Consider the following 20,932-nt stretch of genomic DNA (forward strand, 5'->3'; position numbering starts at 1 on the left):
TGTAACCACCATTGCTCTCTTCTGATTACTATTTATTTGCATGGAGTATTCCCCTTCCTTTCCCTTTCATCCTCCTTGTGTCTTTGAATTTAAAGTGAGTGTTTTGTAAACTGCATGTAATTGGGTCATGCTTTTTTTTATTGTCCGTTCTGCCATTCTCTGCTTTTTGACTGGATAGTTTAGCCCATTTACACTTAAATCTACTGATAATGCAGGACTTAGTTCTGCCAAGATGCTGTTTGGTTTTTGAAACCTAATACCTTTTTGTCTCAGTTAATCTTTTGCTGCTTTTGGGGGATTGAATTCTATACCCCTCAAAAGATAGGTTCATATCTTAATCTGCATTTCAGTGGGTATGAACCCATTTATAAATAAGACCTTTGAAGATGTTATTGTTAGTTAATATGTAAACTGATGTGTGACTAAGATCTTCGAAGATTCTATTTAAGTATGGCCAAACTGAATAAGGGTGGGCTTTAATCCTCCTGACTGGAGGCCTTGTAAAGAGTGGAAATTCAGACCACTGTGCAGGAGATTCCAGAAGCCAGAAACTGATAAAAGTCTGAACTCGGAAGAAGCCACATAAAAGTCTGCCTTCAGTAGAACGCTATCAACTCTGGGAGAGAGCATGACCTTGCTGATATCTTGATTTAAACTTGCAGGTTTTAAAACTGTGAGTGGTAAGTGCTTGTTTAAGCCCACACATTGTGTGGTGTTGTTTTAGCAGTTCCTGGGAGACTTAGTTTTGGGTTATGGAAAGTGAGGTGTTGCTATGACAAATATCCAAATATATAGAAGTGGCTTTGGGATTAGATAATGGGTAGAGGCTAGAAGAATTTTGAGATAGTTGGTAGACAAGCTTTGATTGCTTTGAAGATATTGACCATAGAAACATGAATATTAAAAGCGTTTCTGATGCAGTCTCAGAAATAAATGAGAGCAGAGAAAGTATCTTTTGTCTTAGAATATACACTCACGTATCCTCATGTCAGAATGTTGGTAGAAATGTGGACATTAAAGATGCTTCCAGTGAGTCCTTAGCAGGAATTGATGAATGTTTTATTGGAAACTGGAGGAAAGATGATCATCATTGTTATAATGTTACAGAAATTTGATAAAACTGTGTTCTGATGTTGGTTGGAGGGCACAACTTGAAAGTGATAAATTTGGAAATTTATCTGAGGAGATTTCCAAGCAAAGTGTGGAAGGTACAGTGTGGTTTCTCCTTGCTTCTTGTAGTAAAATGTGAGGAGGGGAAGAGCAACTAGAGTCTGAACTGTTGAACACAGAGGAACTAGCAATTGAGATTTGGAAAATTCTCAGCCTATCTAGATAGCTTGCTTTGAGACTAGAAGTGGAATCATCTGTATCAGGGCCCTCCCTGAGGTCCTAGGAGGTGAGCCCCAAGAGAACAGGGCCTACAGGAGGGTGTGACTGACTGAACAGCTATTTGCTAAGGAAATTAGATGTATGACTTGTAGATCTGGTCAGCCGTCTCAGAGGAGGTCAGAATTGGAAATGTATTTGTCTAGAAAGTATCTGTGGAAAATCCTTTTGTCTCATGATTTGGACCCTTTTGAATGGTATGGAAAACCAACCCAGTTTTTAAAAATTTTCTATGAGCAGAAGCACTGACAGTCTGGAATGAAAGGGACAGAGATAGGATGAAATGACAGGTGATTTTGGGAGCAGGCACATGGAATCAGAGATCTAGACTGAAGAGATCATCTTTGTCAGAGGAAGGGGCTTCTACCCTAACACTTGTAGGTGGAAGGCTTTCCTCCCTGATGTTAGGGAGAGTACAGCAGCGACCCAGTGTTTGGAGAGGAGGGGGCCTATGTCCCAGCATCCGGGGAGAGCCTGGCTGCCAACTCAGTGCTCAGAGAGGGTGGGGCCTGTGCCACAGCATTTAGAGAGCAAGTCCCCACTCCCCTGTATTTAGGGAGATCATGGTTCCTGCTCTAAGACTGGAAAAGGATGGGGCTGCTACACTAGTAGGCCTGCAGAACAAAGCATTCATTCACAGATGGCTCTCAGACTCTGGAATATAATGTAGTTTGCCCTGCTGTGTTTCTGACTTGCTTGAGACCCATGATCTCTGATTCCTTCCAGTTTCTCCCTTCTTTAATGTGAATGTTTGTCCTCTGCCTATCTAATTATTGTATTTTGGAAGCAGATAACTTGCTTTTTTAGGTTTCACAGTTTCCCAGATAGAAAGGAATTTTGCCTCAAGATAACCCATACTCATAACTTTTCATAAGATTTTGAACTTGAGTTTTTATTGAAATGATGTAAGGCCTTAGGGATATTGGGATGGGTGAATGTATTTTGTACATGGAAAGAAAATGTCATTTTGTGGTCCAGAGGATGGATCATTAGGGATTGAATCATGTACTGCAAAAAAGATGTTCAGGTCTTAATTTGCAGTCCTGTGGGTGTGAACCCATATGTGAAGAGAACTTTTGAAGATGTCATTATTAGTTAAGGTGTGGACTCGTTTGTGAATACCTCTTCAAAGATCCTATTTAGGTATGGCCCTTAATCCTCATGACTAGAAGCCTTATTAAGAGAGGAAATTGAGGTAACTGAATAGGAGAGGCCAGAAATAGAAGCCAGAAACCAGTAGAAATCTGAATTCAGAAGCCAGAGAGGAGAGAGAAATCACAATGTGATGGAGGACTACCATCAGCAGTGTGCTATTGCCTCCAAGAGAAAGCATGCCCTTGCTGACATCTTTTTTTTTTTTTTTCAATTCTAGCTTTCAAAACCAAGATATGATAAATGTTTATAGTTTAAGCAAACCCACGGTATGGTGTTTGTTATAGCAGCTCTGGCAAACTAAGATACTGCTTATTTTTGTATTTAGTTGATTTTTTGTAATGAATCCTTTGGAATCCCTTCTCATTTCTGTGTATGCTTTTCCGATATTTTCTTTGTGGTTACCATGGGACTTAAATAATGTCATTTGGTTTATACCAAATTAACATCAGTGGAATTCACAGTCTATGTCCTTATACCCCTCCGTAACGTGACTTTAATGTAGGTTCTTATCACAACTTAATATATATAGATTATGAATTCAAAATCATTGATTTTTACTACATTTCATGTATTTGCATTTTATAAATCCTGTAGGAAGTAAGATGTGAAGTTAAACAAAACCAAAATTGCAATAGTACTGGCATTTATATTTACTGATTTCATTAACTTTATCAGAGTTCTTAATTTCTTTATCTGACTTTACTGTATTGTCTAGTGCCCTTTCTCAACTGGATGAACTCCTTTTAGTATTTCTTGTTGGGTCAGTTTAGTGGTGATGGACTGCCCAGCTTTTGCTTTTCTGGAACTAAATTTCTCCCTCATTTTCAAAAGATAAGTTTTGGAGGATATAGACTTTTTGTTGGAAATTTTTTGTTTTCAGGGTTTTAAATGTCATCCCACTGTCCTCTTGCCTTCATGGTTTTCAGTGAGAAACCAGCATATGATCTTATTGAGGCTACTTTGTACATGATATCTTAATTCACCCTTGTGGCTCTCAGAATTCTCTCTTTGTCTTTGGCATTTTGACTTTTTTATTATAATATGTTCTGAGTTTACCATTTTAGGAGTTCTTTGAGTTTCTTGGATGTGTTTACTCATACCTTTCCTTATGTTTGGGTAGTTTTCTACAATTACTTCTTTGAATATTCTCTCTGCTTGTTTTTTTTTCAGGGACTCCCATGATGTGTATATTGGTATGCTTGATGGTGTCCCACAGATCTCTCAGGTTTTGTTCACTTTTTTTCTTTCTTCATTTCATTTGTTTTATCTTCAAGTTCACTGATTGTTTCTTCTGCCAGCTCCCATCTGCTATTGAACCTCTGAATTTAAAAATTTGTTACTATGGTCATCAGCTCTTTTTGGTTCCTTTTCATGATTTCTATCTCTATTGATATCTTCATTTTGTTCATATATTATTTTCCTGATTACCTTTATTTTTTTTGTCCATGGTTTCCTTTTCTCTTTGAGCATGTTTAGGAGTATTTTTTTTTAAGTGTTTGGTATGTTCCTCATTAATGGTTTCTAATTCTTTATCCTCCTGCTTTGCATGAGCAACAATTTCTTGTTTCTTTGTATGCTTTTTAATCTTTTGTTAGAACCTGGACATTTTAAAATTTTGGTATTTAATGTGTTATCTCTGTAATTTAGATACTGAGGCACCTGTTCCTCAAGTTTGTATCCCTCTAGGAATTTCCTTGAATGCCAAGAGTTAAAAAAAAGAAGGAAAGGTGTTTTGGTTTGCTAAGCTTCTGGAATTCAGTATACCAGAAATGGGTTGGCTTTTATAATGCAGCAGACTGAAGACAGGCTGCTTGTATCTGGAATACTTCTGTCACATGGGAAGTCACATGCCTGCATCTGCTGGTCCTTTGTGCTGGGTTTCATTGCTTTCAGCTTCTGGGGTCATTGGCTTCCTCTTTTGTTAGCTTTCCACAAAACTTCTCCCTCTTAGCTTCTCTGTGTGTTTTATCCTCTTATAAAGGATTCCAGTAAATGGATTAAGACCCACCTTGAAGGGGGTGGGTCACATCTCAGTTAAAGTAGCCTAATTAAAAGGTCCCACCCACAATAGGTCTACACCCACAGTAGTGGATTAAAAGAACTGCTTTTCTGGGATACTTGGCAGCTTCGGACTACCACAAAAGGAAAGGAAAAAAATACTTCTCCCAGTCTTTTCAGATTGGCCTGTGTGACTGCTCTCTTCAGAGTTTAGCTTTAGCTAACAGTAAGTATAGTGAACACATGAGGTAAAAGCATAGGGTCTTCTCTCTATAGTCTTTTCTGATCATGCATCCTGTCCTGGACAGTCCTGGCCCCAGCTTTTCCCCAGTTTAGGGGGATCTGAATATCCCTTTTCCCCTAGGAAACAATGTTTCCTCTCATTCCTGGTTGCTACACTGTATGTTCCAAAGCTAGCAATCCTTTACCCCATTTAGCTGCATTTTGCCTTTGAGGTTATTCTAGACGGTGGGCCTGCAATGAGTTTTTCATGCTGCCGTCAGACAGATTGGGATAGGCATCCATGCACCTTAATATTTGTATGAGGTTACTTTGGTCCCTCCAGAACTGGGACAAGGGACCTATGAGCTAGTGCTGTGCTGAACTAGCTGAGGGCATGGATAAGGGCCATCAAGTGCACCATGGGATTTCCTGCCATTTTTAAGTTGCTTTTTTCTTAATTCAGTGCTCACTCTATTAATGTAACCCTTTAACTGTTTTCTGAAACTCTGAGAAAGATAATTCTTCTAATTCTTGTTTATACTTAAAGCTTCTATGGGGGACAGAGCCCTGCAGTGAGATCTGGTGACATCTGCCAGCATGTGGGACTATTTTGATATGGGTAGGTGTATTCTTTTTTCTCTCTAATCAGACTGTAAGAACCAGTTCTGTGCCATTTATCTGTATCCGAAGTGCTTAGAATAATGCCAGTAATACTGAAAAGCATGTTGTCAGTATGTAGTTAACTCTAAGTAATGGAACAGCATCTACAGAAGTAGACCAGAGTAATTCTGTGGTTGTAAGCTAATAGTAATTCATTATTGCTGAGGCTTAAAGTGTGTAGTATTTTGGGGTAAGCAGAATGTTTAGTAAAGGTTACTGAAAATATTTGGATGCTGTATTTGGAAACTTTCTTAAAAGAGACAGGGAAACCAGTGAAGAGCGAGAGAATAAATTTGACTTGGGTTTTGTGGTGTATAGCACTAGGGTATAGCAGTGTGCAGAGTTTTGTGTAAAATGGGTGTGAGACTAGACACTGCAAGACATTAAGTTGGGGAGTGGATCTGTAAAAGGAAGTAACATTCTTAGTGTGCTCTGTAAGTACCTGGCACCCGGCCAGGGTCTTAACAAACATTGTCTCTGGTCTTCACAACTCTGAAATTTAGGTATTATCCATATGTTACATTAAAGTTCACAAATATTAAATCATTTGCTCAAGGATTAAGGAGGTGGTAGAGCTTGAATTTGAACCGAGGTTTCTTTTACTTCAAATCCTTTCCTTACTATATTTCTCCTTCATTATGAACTAGTAGTTTGGGGGAAACAGAGTGGAGTATTAGCATTTAAAATTTCAGAGACTGAGCCATTCTTTATATATTGTAGCAGTTTTGTGGTTCAAGTACAGGGAGAAGGTTACTGAGAAAGGCTGAAGATCAAGGCCATTGATAATTCACCCTCCTCCACACCCAAATAAAACCAGAACAAATAAACTTTACTAGGTACCTCTAATCTTATTTCATGAATTTGATCATTTATGATTACTGCCTTAGGATATCTCTTTTCTGATTTTGATATTTTTTTCTTTTAAATAGTCTTGACTTACATATAGTTTGGTGTATGCCGGTTTTCCCTAGTTATATTGTAGGGCTATTGAGGCTAGTGATGATTTGTTCATAGTTTATGCAGTCATGAATATTTACTGATCCCATTTTCATAATAAAGGAACTTCTTATCATTTAGTTGTAATTCCTGATTGCCCTGCCTTGGCGATTATAGGGTCATATGAGTGTTCTTCAAAGGCAGTAGAACATAACGTAATAGGAGGATAGGCTTCATAATTTAAAGGACCTGGTTTGAACCCTATCTAGATTGTTGATTGGTTTTGTAACTTTATACAAATTATTTAGCCACTGCTAGCCTTATTTTCTTCCTCTATTAAATGAACATAATAACCATGCCATAGAGATGTGTAACGAGTCTAAAATGAGACAATACCTACAAAAGCATTTAGTTCGCTGTCTGGCAATTAGTAAATTACACAGATCATAGCTAGTTTTGCAGACTGACTTCTTGAGATACGTCATGTAATGTTTTTATCATGATTGGTTTATAACCTGGCACCTTTTCTTTCAGTGGTAGGCTTGAAACTGTGGTGTCCATATTTTCCTCATAATTATATAATAAGTAACATTTGTAGAGAAACTTTTTTTTGCATGGTCAGGCACCAGGAGTTGAACCTGAGTCTCCAGCATGGCAGGCAGAAACTGTGCCTTCTGAGCCAGTGGCCCGACCTCAGTTCATTTTTAAAGCATTTATTGCCATATCTGTTTTAAGTGGATCACCTCTTATTTTACCTTAGTAAAGTGTCAACCTGATAACTTCTGTTGATATTTCACTGCCACCTGAAATGCTGATTGCTGTGTAGCTGCTGCTATTTTGGCATATCATCTCTTATCTCTCATGCTATCGATTTGTGTATCCTGTTAAGTTTTTCTTTTTTACTCTTAAATTCTGGTGCTATTTTTGTAAAATTTTCCATCAAATTAATGTATTTGATTTAATGCTTTTCTATACCCTGAGTTTATTTTATTTTTTTAACTTTCTTCATATATGGGCAACTAATCTGTAGTGTTTTTTTTTCACCTCCTGATAATTTTTATTTTCTTTAGAATATTCTAAGTTTTTAAAAAATCAAGAGGTTAAAAATTTTTTTCTGACCAAAAAAAATGTTTACTTTTCCTTTACTATCCGTGTAATCTTAGGTCCCTCTGACTCAGTTTCTAATTGGTAAAATTGGAGCTGGTCAACAATTATTTGAAGGCCGTTGATGATTAACTGAGAAATTTGTTCTAAAAACACTGAAGCAGTGGAGACCCAAGTTCAATTCTTGGTGCCTACCCATGTTAGAAAAAAAAAAAAAGAAAGAAAGAAGAAGAAAAACAAAACACTGAAGCACTATCTATCATACAGATTATGATTAACGAAAACCAGTTTATCTCTAACTGTGCTAAGATTTGTATGTATAAAGAAGATGGGTTGAGTCTGAAAATTCTTACCTAGCTCTAGAAATGGGCGCTGTCAGGTCCTGATAGACAATAACAAAGGCAGACAGTCACTGTAACATAGTTGTTAGCTGGCCCTAAAAAGTGGCATCCTCAAGCCCTAACAGCAGCTTATAGATTGGCAAACAATTGCTGAGGGTTCTGGTGCTGTGATATCCTGTAACAGTTCTTTCTCCAAGTGAACGGACTGCTCGCATGGCTCTTATATGAACTTTTTCCTCCACCAGTGGACGGTTTACAAGTGTCGCCAGTTTCCTTTCATTGGGTGGCTCAGTGCACTCTGGTTCAAACTAGCTACACCTTTTCATTCACTTAGTGGTTTTAAGTAGAGTGCCAAATCCTTAACACATTTCTTTGCAACTTCATAGTGTTCGTTCTCACCTGAATTACTTAACTTTATCGACTGATGATCTGGTACCTGGGCTCCAACTAACTGGAGAAGTGCAAAGTTGGCAGAAAGCACATCAATATCTGTGTTGATGGCAGTCAGATCAAAAGGACAAGCTTTTTGGTGAAGTTTATGAAGCAGGTCTTGCGTACAGTGTATGAACAACCTAATTCTGTCCATTGTTACTTTTCACTTGCAATGCAGCCTCTGGTACAGGTGAGAGGTAGTTAGTTTTCCCACTATTTTAATATGAAAATTTGCAAACCTTTAGAAAAGTTGAAAGAATTTCATAGTGAACACCCATTACCTCTTCCAGTAACATTTTACTATATTTATCACTTACTTTATTCATCATATATCTGTCCACTCCTTTATCCATCAATCCATCTGATTTTTTTTTGATGCATTTCAAAGTATATTGCAAATATCTATATACTTCCCCTAACTGCTGGCTTATATTTGAAAGTTTGTCATGAATTATATCTTCCCATATTCTCAGCTGATAAATAAGACTCTTGTTTCTCCCTTAATTTCTGTACTTCCTAGAACTTTCATAGTATTGTTGATGGAATGGTACATCTAGTATCTTCAGTGGCAGGTGAACTGTTTTGAGTTTTGGGTGTTTTCTATAGTTTACCAAAATCCAAGATCACATTGTAAATTGGAAAATAAAACTCCAATTTCTTGTTCACGTCTTTTGACTTTACTTACTAAAATAGGTTCTTTTCTAAATCAAATTTATTTCTCATTTTTATATCATGGATTTACTATATATATTGTTACATATCTATAGCTAAAAATAAAGGTACATAATCAAAAGCTCAAAATCTAAAATACTTGATCCAGTTATATGGGCTGAAGAATTATAATAAAATATGTAAATTAGGATACAAATATGTAGTATGCTCATTATATAAAAGTGAGGAAATAATATAAACTTTTATATGACATCTTAATTTTATAAAAATTTACATGGAAAAAGATAAGAATATATAAATGAGGTTTTCTTTGGTTTGTAGAACATTATGAATGATTATATTTTATTTTCCTTTTCTTTGTTTAGAGTTCAGTAAACTAGGTTTTTAATCAGGAAAGTTCAGTTCAGCAAAGTCTGTTTAAAATAATTTTAATGCAGTTTTATTGCTATATATTATATATTCACATACCATGTAATCATCCAAAGTGAACAATCAGTGGTTCATAGTATCATCATATAGCTGTGCATTCATTATCACAGTTGACTTTTTTTGTGAAAAATAACATTCAAAAAAGCAATAAATTTCAAAGCACACTGCAACATTTAGTTGTAAAACAGATTTCAGAGTCTGATATGTGCTACAGTTCCACAATGTTAGGTTTTTACTGCTAGCTATTCCAAGATACTGGAGACTGAAAGAAACATGTATATAATGATTCAGCAGTCATACCCATTTGTTAAACCCTACCATCTCTATATAACTCCACCATCTCCTTTGATCTTTCTCCCACTCTTTAGGATTATTTGGGCTATGCCCATTTTAACTTTTTCATGTTGGAAGGGGCTGTCGATAATATGGGATAGGGAGATGAAACTAGTTGATGTTCTGGAGAGGCTGGCAGAAGTCCATTTTTGTAGCTGTACTTATATTACTGTCAAATTAAAAATTAGAGCCCAAAGGGGTATTGTGTAAATCATCATTTGGTTCAAGATTTGAAAATAGAAATACGTTTTCAAATATACTTAATTCTAAACATAAATAAGTGAACAAAGCAGGGTGGTCAGAAAGCACAAATAGATAAGTAAAAATTGAAGCAATGCTATTTAGACCAGGAGATAATTTTTGAATAATCCAAATCTCTTCTCCCCTAGGTGTGTGTGGAATATTTGTGCATGTGTGTGTATGCATGTACATGTGTGTGTACAAAATTAAAATTGTCATCTTTTTAGGTCAGAATATAACCATTGTATATTGAATGTTTAGTATGAATGTTCCAGGTACCTTGTTATTTATATATATTACCTTATTTAACCTTTAAGATAGATTTTATTGTAGTCTTTATGTTTTGCAAATGAGAAAACTGAAAGTGAGACATGTTCAATAACTTGCCTAAAGTCACATAGCTAGTAATTACAAAGTTTGATTATTGCTCATGAGGATTTTAGTTTATAATTATTGAAATTGAGGAATGGATAAGTGTTGAATAAAGTAAAGACCACTGGAAGTAGAATCAGAAAGCTTGGTTTTACCTTGTTTCTGCCATTTGCTTTGCTAGATGACCTGGGCAAATTAATTAATTCTCTGAAACTCATGTTTTTTCCTCTGTGAAATAGTCACATTTATGCCATGCCATCTTTACCTTCCTTGTGGGATGTTCTGAGAGGCAAATGTGAGAATGTATGTGAATGTGTAATAAACTACTAAATGTTAGACTTATTGAGGTTATAAGGATAGTGGAAGCAGAGAAGGGAGACTGTCTCAGCTCTCACAAGATGTTGCTATATTTGGAATTGAAGAGAATGGGTGTAATTTTACTTATTTGTACATTTGAATTACAATTCTTTTCCTAAGGCTGCTGATCACAGTTGATTTTCATTTTTCTCTTCATATAATAAATATCCAGAATAGTTAATTGAATGCTCTGGTTAGCCTAATATCTTAAACTATATAAAATTGATCAATATTCAAAGGAGAGTCAAGACAAGCTTAATTTCTAACATTGGGAGACTGATTTTTTTCATGGTAGTTCAGAAGTTAAGGACCTGAAAGGGAAAAGTAGTCTTAAATTTATTGAAAGCACTAAAATATTATACAAAATTATCTTATTTCATCCTAACATCAATCATTTAAGGCAGTGTTATTATCATTCCTGCTTTATAGAAACATTTAGTCATTTGGCCAAGTTCACACAGTTAAGTGGCAGACCTGGGATTTTAAGCCAGATGTGTCTTATTCTAAAGCTCAGATTCTTTCCATCATACAGGCTGTTTTCCAGAGGTTTACAATCAGTGAATACCTGCCTGTTTTCATTAAATAAAACTACAGAATTTAGCAAGATCAGTGGATACAAAGTTAATGTACAGACTTCTGTTGTTTCTCCATATGTGAACATATTGAAAAAGAAATTTAAAAATCAATGCCATTTTTCAGTAGCATCAAAGACCATTCAATACCTAGGAATAAAATAGCACTGTGTAGAATATGCTGGTTTTGTGATTTCTTTCCTGGAGGTTTAACTATCAGAAAAATTTTTGTTTGTTCTTCTAATGAGCTCTTTTTGGTTGATATTAAGCAATTTGCTATTTTATATCAATTTGTTTTTGTTGTAGTTGATGCTGATGTAACAGTGATAGGTTCTGGTCCTGGAGGATATGTTGCTGCTATTAAAGCTGCCCAGTTAGGCTTCAAGGTAAGGTCTGGATTCAAATTAGGTGTTAATTCATTTTTATTTGAGAAGAGTTGATCAAGTCCACAAAATGCTTTATAGATGAAAGCTTGATAAATAATTACTTTTTAAAAAATTATTTATTTTTTACTGATACATAGTCCCATACCAGTTATCATCCAAAGGATACAATCAGTGTGGTTCACAGTATCATATATAGCTGTGCATTTATCACAATCGACTTTTGTGTGTGTATGAAGAATAACATATATACAGAAAGCAATACATTTCAAGGTACGTTGCAACAGTTAGTTGTAGAATAGATTTCAGAGTTTGGTATGGGTTACAGTTCTACAATTTTAGGTTTTTACTTCTAGCTGCTCTAAGATACTGGAGACTAAAATAAGTATCAGTGATAAATAATTTCTTAACTCTGTAAATTATATTTAACCCTAAGACTAATGAAGAGAAGGTTCATTTGTTTGTAGTATTCTTATGGAATGGAAGGTGAAGTCCATTATATTCCCCTCTCCCCAATACTTTTCATTTTGGCTTCTAATCATACTTTGAAAGTTACAGTGAGAGAATTAAAAGCATGTATTTAGTAATGCTAAGCAAAACTATCTGTTAGGATCATTGACTTTCAGGTTAGGCTGAAAGATTTTAATATTATTCAAATAATAAATTATAAAGGACTTTATTTTATTCTCTGTAAAACAATTTAATAAGCATGGGTTTTCTAGAAGATAAGCCAGATTTGAAATTTTAGTGTACTGAAACGTTGCAGATTATGTGCAGTTTAAAAATGTTTTCTTTGGTTGTAGACAGTCTGCATTGAGAAAAATGAAACCCTTGGTGGAACGTGCTTGAATGTTGGTTGCATTCCTTCTAAGGTGAGCATGTGTTTTGCACAGTTCAGTTTTTTATTAGGTACCAACTGGAAGGATTGTTGGGACTAGATTATTAGTTGAGACTAGTATAGAGTTATTTAAAACAAAAAAAATCCACAGGTGATAAACACATTGTTTTCCTTTATAAAACTTGGAGTGCTTGCACCAGTCCGCCATATACATTCCTGAAATATATGTCTTGTCTCAAAATGCTGAGGTTATCCATTCAGACAGGTACTGGCATTCCATTTTTATTTGCTTTCTTTTACTAAAGAGACAGATAACGGGTAGTCATTTCTCCTTTGGAATCTCCGCTTCACTACCCCCTCCCACCCTGAAATGTCTACCCTTGATTTGACAGAAAGAACATCTGTTGGGGTTTTTTTGCATGGGTAGGCACCAGGAACCGAACCCAGGTCTCCAGCATGGCAGACGAGAGCTCTGTCTGCTGAGCCACCATGGCCCATCAGGACATCTGTTTTTCATTTTTGTTTGTTGAACATTGTTACTGTTTGTCTTAGATTAATTACATAATAGAAACTGATTTGATATAGTTCTATGTACTACTACAAATAGAGAATGTCATTTTATAGGTGCTTTTAGATTGGATGTAATCTGCTTATGAACACTTGATGAATGTGAAAAAAAGATGAAATTATTTTATTTCCTTTAGGCTTTATTGAATAACTCTCATTATTACCATATGGCTCATGGAAAAGATTTTGCATCTAGGGGAATTGAAGGTAAGTATACTTTTTGTATTCAGCCATCTTAGCAGACGTACTTGACTTGACTCCTCTAGCTAAAACTTGTGTGTGTCTAGTGTGTGTGTGTGTATTATATGTTCACTGAGAAAAGATTAGGTTAAAAATCTTGAAAAGATAGAGAAATTTACTTCAGAAAGAAGATTTAAATCTGGATTTCTACCATTACACCTTCTGTTCCTTTGACACTTTTACTTTAAATCCCCATTTTGTGTGTGTGCATGCATGCATGCCTGTGTGACGAGTCAGTTTTCATTTCTCTGAAGCCTGGATATTACTAGAGAGGCTGGGTGCCTGGGTACAATGGGCAGATAAAAGAAGAAAGGAGGTCCTGTCTAGATTAATGGTAGTGAAAAGAGCAGAAGAGAGAGAGGGGGTGAGACATATTAGAAAAGAAGTAGTACATTTTATAATCTTTTAATTTGATATGTCTATCTTCTGCCATCCTTTTGAGCTTTTTTTTTTTTCATTTCTGTCTCTTCTCTCTAACTGTTGCTGTTGACAGACTTCCAGCAGGGCAGTCTGTTCTAAGGAGGGCCTGAACACACTTTTGGGTTATTCACGTTTTCTTCATTTGTTTCTTTGCAGCAGTAGGTTTCTGAAAAAAGAGGTTGTTGTGTAAGCAGTCTAGTGGATATAGAACAGATGTATATACACTAAAGCAAATATATTAAACTAAATGAAAAGTACAGTGATGGAAAAAGGAAGACATAAGGGTGGTCAGGAGACCTGAATGGTAGGCAAGGCTCACTTTCAAGCTGTGACCTTGAGTAAAGCAGAAATCTCTCATCCTCTCTATTTTCTCATCTCTAAGACATGCATTGGTTGTGTGAGCTGATTTCTAATATATCCTTCTAAAGCTCTTTTGAGTCTAGCATTTTTATCATTTTTATTATTGTTTCAGAGTTCTCTTCTGACTTAAATTAAACATTTATATTAAGCTTCTCTGTTTGAAAAAGACTATAAAGATTTATATAATAATTTACAGTGCCTGAAGTTCGCTTGAATTTAGAGAAGATGATGGAGCAGAAGAGTACTGCAGTAAAAGCTCTAACCGGTGGAATTGCCCACTTGTTCAAACAGAATAAGGTCAGTGTGTTTAATGTTCATATTTCTGCATTATTTTATATACACAATAAATGTTGCTGTATGCTAATAAAGCAATGATATTTGACTTGGCTACTGGAGGATATTTATATATATAAAACAGTATGCTTTGGAAGATGACTCCCAGAGATGAGCCTGGTCCTGTGGGATTCACAATACTAGTGTGATCAAACAGGGGAATGGAAGTGTAACAAATAAGGTATCAGTGGGTGAGAGAGTTCAATTAGAGTTGAGAGGCTACTCCGGAGGTCACTCTTAAGCAGTTAAATTTCTATCTAATCTAACTAATCTTAAGTTAAATTTGCGAAACTTCAACCAAAACTGTTCCTGCCAATTCTAAAGAACCCCTGGGACATTATATGAGATTCTACAAAGGTTTCATGCAGTAGGGTAACTTCCCAGAAACCTACAACCTCCAGATGGGTCCCTGGACAAGTCCTGAAATGCAGAGCATCCAGCTTTTCCAGAACATCACCTAGTTTCATCCCCCAACCCCATATTATTGACAGCCCCTTCCAACGTGAAAAAGGTACAGTCGGCATAGCCCAAATACCCCTAAAGAGTAGAAGAAATATCAAAGATAATATCAAAGAGTTATACAGAGAAGGTAGTGTTTTAACAAATGAGTGTGATCACAGAATCATTATATTGATACTTCTTTTAGTCTCCAGTATCTTAGAGCAGCTAGTAGTAAAAGCCTAAAATTTTGACATTTTAACCCATACCAAAGTCTGAAATCTGTTCTACAAGTAATTGTTGCGCTGTGCTTTGAAATTTATTGCTTTTTTGTATATATGTTATTTTTCACAAAAAAAAGAGGAAAAAAAATAAGCTTACAGGAAGCACTTCCCATTTGATTGAAATCGGCACAGGAGATAAACTATTTGTCTTCCTGGCACTAGACTGTTTTTCCTGATAATGACTTTTTCTTCTTGCAGAATCAATATGTGTTCATTTAGGCAGATTTAAAAAGTCGATCCTCAAAAATAAGGAAATGAAAACCATCCATTAACATACCACTATTGTTAGCTATTGTTAACATTTTGATGTGTATTTTTGTGTTTATATAGACTTTTTTTAAATGTGGGGGTGGGGTGTGGACAAAACAGTACACTAACCTGAAATTGGTTTCTCAGACATAGATAACAAATTTTTTGCTGCTCCATGTGTAACATTAGCAATCGTGGAAGCATTTTATATTTGATAAAGTTATTTCATAGTGATATTTTTCCATTAATCATTTTATCCAAAAATTTTTTTAACATTATGAATTTATAAACACTTTTATAAAGGTTGTTCATGTAAATGGATACGGAAAGATAACTGGCAAAAATCAGGTCACTGCTACGAAACCCGATGGCAGCACTCAAGTTATTGATACAAAGAACGTTCTTATAGCTACAGGTTCAGAAGTTACTCCCTTTCCTGGAATCACGGTATTTATACTTTATAATTACAACTGTTATAACCTTTTTTGGAAATATAATTTATAGTTTACTTTATTACATGTTATTTATGAACTTTGAAAGATTTTTTTTACCAAAATCTGTGTTTTGACATCAGCTTTTAAAATTTGGCCATCTTTATTTTACAGTAAATTTGAATTACTTTATAGAATAAAGATATAGAAACTTTATATTAAGAGATATGTGACTTTAATATAAAAGTTAAAATTTGCCATTTTGATTTGAATTGCTCAATGATAAAATTGTAAAGTGAGCATTTTACTGGGATTTGATGAAATCTGAGGTATGGATAGAAGTCATAAGATAATTATATGAAAACAAATAAATGACAGTTTTAGTGATTATACTCAGGTCACTGTCTATAACTCATTATGTATTTCTAAGTAATTTTGATTGTATCTTTTGTTTTTCTTATAGATTGATGAAGATACAATAGTGTCATCTACAGGTGCTTTATCTTTAAAAAAAGTTCCAGAAAAGATGATTGTGATTGGTGCAGGAGTAATAGGTGTAGAATTGGTAAGTCTGTCTTTCTGTCTCTTATTACCTCCATTGGTGTGCAAAGAACTTTAAGGTCCCTTGTTGAATTCTTTGTGTAATTTTGCAGACAGATCGATATTTGTTTTTTTGTGTACGTTCAGTTCTCTACCATAACCTTCTTTCCTCTGTTCCTCAGTTATTTGTAGTATACAGGTTCTTCTAGTTTGCTAGCTGCCATAATGCAATATGCCAGAAACTCAATGGCTTTTTTTTTTTTTTTAAGGCCTCGTGTTGTCACTTTATTGGGGACTCCAAATTGTTAGGATTATTAGCTAAAATCCCTCCCCCTACACACACACACACACACACACACAGAGGGGTCAGGTGCCAGGCCCCCAAGGTTCTCCGGGCACTCCCAAGTCAGAGGCTGAATGGGGACACTCGTAACACAGTGAGTGATGTGCCAGAAGCAATGGAAAACCCATGGAAGTTCTACAGGAAGGTGTTTTCCAGCACCTGGCTGAGGCAGCGTGGTTCCCAACTGGAAGGCTGTGCTACCTGCCTCGCAGGAACCGACAAGGACTCCCCTCTAACTGGCCAGAGGGGCCATTGTCTTTTGATACAGCCTGGCCAGGAGCCCTGCCATCTGCAGAAGGGAGTTCACGCCTTCAGCTGTCTTCATGTGAGTGTATCCAATTTCCTTAATAAACTCCAGTTTCAAATATTCTGCCATTTGGAAGGTTTTACACACTCGAAAAATGTTGCCAATGACATCTTATGGTGAATAGCCCAGATGCCACAGGTGAGCAAGAATCTTGTAGGCTTCATCAATATTGGCGTTCACGCAATGCTGGATCATCTCCTTCACAAGTAAGGGATGGGGCTCGTCACAGACCTTGAACACATTCTCACTGTTAATAAAGCCAAATCCTGAGAAGGTAGACTGCAAGTTGTTCAATGCCTGCCGCATGTCTCCCTGGGCGGTGAAGATGATGGCTTCCAGGCCATCGTCCATGTGCTGCACTTTCTCCTTCTCGATAGCATTCATCAGCCTTGCAAGAATCTGCGCATCCGTCAGCTTTGTGTAGCGGAGGACTGCACACCGCGACTGAATTGGCTCTATGATTTTATCCGAAGCATTACATACAAGAGCAAAGCGAGTTGTTTTGGAGTAGACCTCCATAGTTCTCCTCAAGGCTTGCTGGGCTCCATCAGTCATGCCCTCTGCTTCATCCTGGATGATGATCTTATGTCACCCTCTGGGAAGGGTGACCTTCTGCTGGGCAAACATTTTTATTTTATTCCTAACCATGTCAATGCCCCTGTCATTTGAAGCGTTGAGTTCTAGCACAGCATCCTTGAGTGCCGGGCCCAGCAAGGCTCGTGCCAAACACAGGATGCTGGTAGTTTTGCCGGTTCCTGGGGGGCCTGCGATAATAATATTGGGCACATTCCCTTCTCTTGCAAAGACCTCCAGTCTTCTCACAGTATGTTCATTCCCAGCAATTTCATTCAACTTTACTGGCCTGTATTTTTCAACCCAAGGCAGCTCGTAGTGGCTGACGCTGCCGGGGGTTTTGCTGGGGGCTGGGGAAGGGTCCTGGGTCGCGCGCTCGTCAGCGGCTGCTGAGCTCGCCAGGGCCTCCATTCTCAATGGCTTTTAAAAATGGAAATTTAATAGGTTGCAAGTTAACAGATTTTAGGCGTGGAAATGTCTGAATTAAAGCAAGTCTATAGAAATGTCTAGTCTAAGGCTTCCAGGGAAAAATACCTTGATTCAAGAAGGTTGGTGAAATTCAGGGTTTCTCTCTCAAGTAGAAAGGTACATGGCAAACACAGTCAGGGTTTCTCTCGTCTGAAGGCCATATGGTGAACATGGCATCACCTGCTAGCTTCCTCTCCAGCTCCCCAGAAGGCATTTTCCTTCTTCATCTTCAAAAGTCGCTGGCCAATGGACTCTCTGCTTCATGGTTCTGCGGCATTCTATTGTCCTTCTCTGCTCTCTCTGAGTCTCCCACTTTCTCCAAAATATTTCCTCTTTTATAGGATTCCAGTGAAGTATTCAAGACCCACCTAGAATGGGTGGAGACATGTCTCTACCTATTCCAGTTTATATCCACTCTTGAGTGAGTCACATCTCCATGGAGATAATCTAATGAAAGTTTCCAACATATACAGTACTGAATAGGAATTAGAAGAAATGGCTACCTTTATGAAATGGGATCAGAATGTCCTTTCGAACTGTCACACAGGCTCTGTGGCTTTACTGGATTTTCTAGTCCATTGATCCCTCTACATTTTCCCTATTCTACTATTTCCTGTCTTGACTACCTTCCTGATCATCTTAGATTCCACAGTACATCACTTTAACCACTTTCTTAAAAGTGACCATGAGTCCCTTACTTTCACTCATATGTCATACCTACTTGGCAAAACTCTACCTTGTTAAATTCAGCACTCTGTCTTTTTTATGCTATGCCCAGGCTATTGATCACATCTGGAGAAAAGTATACACTCTGCAGATTGGTGCCAGTATAAATTCTCAGTAACAAACCTCAACGGGAATTTCACCCTTGCTGGCAATCCCATTATTTCCCTAGCTGGTAAACTCTCCTGCTTTCTGCAATAATTATTTTATTTCTCATTCTACTCAAATCTCTGCTGATAAATTGTGTTCTCCCTGCAGATAACATTGTCTTCTAAATATCATGTAAAATAATATAAGAATGCCTTCAACTAATGCTATTGGATTAAAAATGTTCTTACCATTGTTACAGTTTTTCTTTTGAGTTTTCATTCTGTTGCTGCGGAAATTCTGTTTTCCCTAGCAAAGACAAACTCATTCACCTGTGCTTGGGGAGCACATCATCTCTTGCCTTCTTAGGGACTTGGTTTTGTGGCTTATATTCTTTTTTGTTGTATTTTTCAGTCTTCAAATTCTTCTTACTTCTGTTTCCTTCTCAGTTGCATTTAAACACATGCATGTTTGTGCACCTATCTGTTATGTACACATTCTTAAATGCCTTAGCACTGGCTTGAATACATAAAAATATGCCTTCCGTTGACCTCATGTTCTCTTCTCATTACTAATTTTCCTCCTTCTCTTCACATTCACACCTCTGTTTTATCAGCACCCACTCATTCCTCATGCCATTGTTTCTTGTGCCATTAAATTACTTCTTAACAAGGACATAAAGGATTTAACTGCTCAAACCAGTAGACTCTTTCTTCACTGCTTTATTTGGCAGCAGTCAACATTGCTGATATTCTTGATTTCGAATTTGTCTCTAGCTTCTTTGATTCTGTACACTGCAGGTTTTATATCTGCACTTTGTGCTGACCCCATCTCTATCTTCCATGCAAGTTTCCCTTTCTCAGCCCTTTAATTATTCATGTTACTTTAGATTCTGTCACAGGGTTGTATCTCAGACCCATTTTGTCTTCCCATCCTGGTTACCCAAGGACTCACAGATACCTGTACCCTAATCCTCCTTGCCTTTGGAGTGTTATATCAGCATCTCTTCTTATATGTCTTAACAGGTGCTCAATTCTTTATATGTATAATTTAACTTTTCCTTCCTCATCCTTCCACTACCATCCCCCAAATTAATAAACAAAACCTATTTTTCTTCTAATATATCCCATCTCAACAAGTATTACTGCCTTTCACTAGAATCCTAAGTGAGAAGTATGAAAGATATCCCATATTCAGTCATTCCCTGGGTCCTGTCCTAATGTGATTCTACTTGATATGCCTTTTTCCCCCTCATTCCTGCTACCTAGATCCTTGTTCAGACCAGCATCATATCTTGCCCTAGGTCTCCCTATCTAGTTTCATCTTTTTCTGATCTCTTCTTCCCAGAGTAGCTGAAGTGATCCTTCTCTAGTAGAAATATAATCATGTTTCTTCCTGATTAAAAGTCTTCAGTGTGGCTCATTCTAAGGTTGTTAGGATAAATCCAAACTCTTTAACATTGCTTAAAGGCTGGCATGATTTGGCTCTAGCTCATCTTGCTAGATGACAACCTTATTGTTAACTCCTCTTCCTTTCAAACTAGGTTCTGGTCCTCCTTATTTGCAGATTCTGTATTTGCAAATTCATCTACTTGCTAAAATTTATTTGTCCAAAATCAGTACTTGTGACACTTAGACAAGTATGCACAGACGTGCAGAATGTCGGAAAATTGGAGTTGCCCGACTACAAGTTCCCAGCTGAGGTGCTGGCTCTGCCATCGTGTTTCATTTCTCATACAGTAAACAGGTATCCTTTTCATAGTATATTTAGTGCCATATTTCTTGTATTTTGGGGTTTTTGTTAGTGATTTCACTGTTTAAAATGGTCCTCAAGCATAGTGCTGAAATGCTCTCTAGTATTCTTAAGCATGGGAAGGCTGTGATTGTGATATGCCTTATGGAGAAAATACACGTATTAAGGTAAGCTTCATTCAGGCATAGAGGTATATTGTTGTTGGTCATGAATTCAATGTTAATGAGTCAATAATATATATTAAGTAAGGTATATATGTTTAATATATATTAAATAAGAAATATACCGAAAACAAGATTATGTATTGATGGGTTGATGAAAATGTTATGACCAGAGGGTCACAGGCAGCTAATGTTACTGTATTCCCTAGGGGAATTTGTTCAGTGT

General features: G+C 36.7%; 1 protein-coding gene and 1 pseudogene across 5 annotated transcripts in view; one reads left to right on the forward strand and one right to left on the reverse strand.

Moving 5' to 3' along the window:
• Nucleotides 1-20,932, forward strand: part of DLD (dihydrolipoamide dehydrogenase) — a 48,380-nt gene that overhangs the window by 20,553 nt on the left and 6,895 nt on the right. For 3 of the 5 annotated variants that reach the window (XM_077166220.1, XM_077165916.1, XM_077166147.1), the window contains 6 exons: nt 11,516-11,595; nt 12,396-12,464; nt 13,135-13,204; nt 14,214-14,314; nt 15,625-15,768; nt 16,216-16,317. In XM_077166220.1, the coding sequence (XP_077022335.1) occupies nt 13,165-13,204; nt 14,214-14,314; nt 15,625-15,768; nt 16,216-16,317 (387 nt within the window). In that variant the 5' untranslated portion in view covers nt 11,516-11,595; nt 12,396-12,464; nt 13,135-13,164. Of the gene's footprint in view, nt 1-4,535; nt 4,766-5,308; nt 5,381-11,515; nt 11,596-12,395; nt 12,465-13,134; nt 13,205-14,213; nt 14,315-15,624; nt 15,769-16,215; nt 16,318-20,932 lie in introns of those variants that run through there. The other 2 variants (XM_077166065.1, XM_077165992.1) reach the window with 2 other exon arrangements.
• LOC143688412 (replication factor C subunit 2 pseudogene) lies at nt 16,514-17,924 on the reverse strand (annotated as a pseudogene).

Source organism: Tamandua tetradactyla, chromosome 1, assembly GCF_023851605.1.
Source record: "Tamandua tetradactyla isolate mTamTet1 chromosome 1, mTamTet1.pri, whole genome shotgun sequence".
NCBI classification, from domain to species: domain Eukaryota; kingdom Metazoa; phylum Chordata; class Mammalia; order Pilosa; family Myrmecophagidae; genus Tamandua; species Tamandua tetradactyla.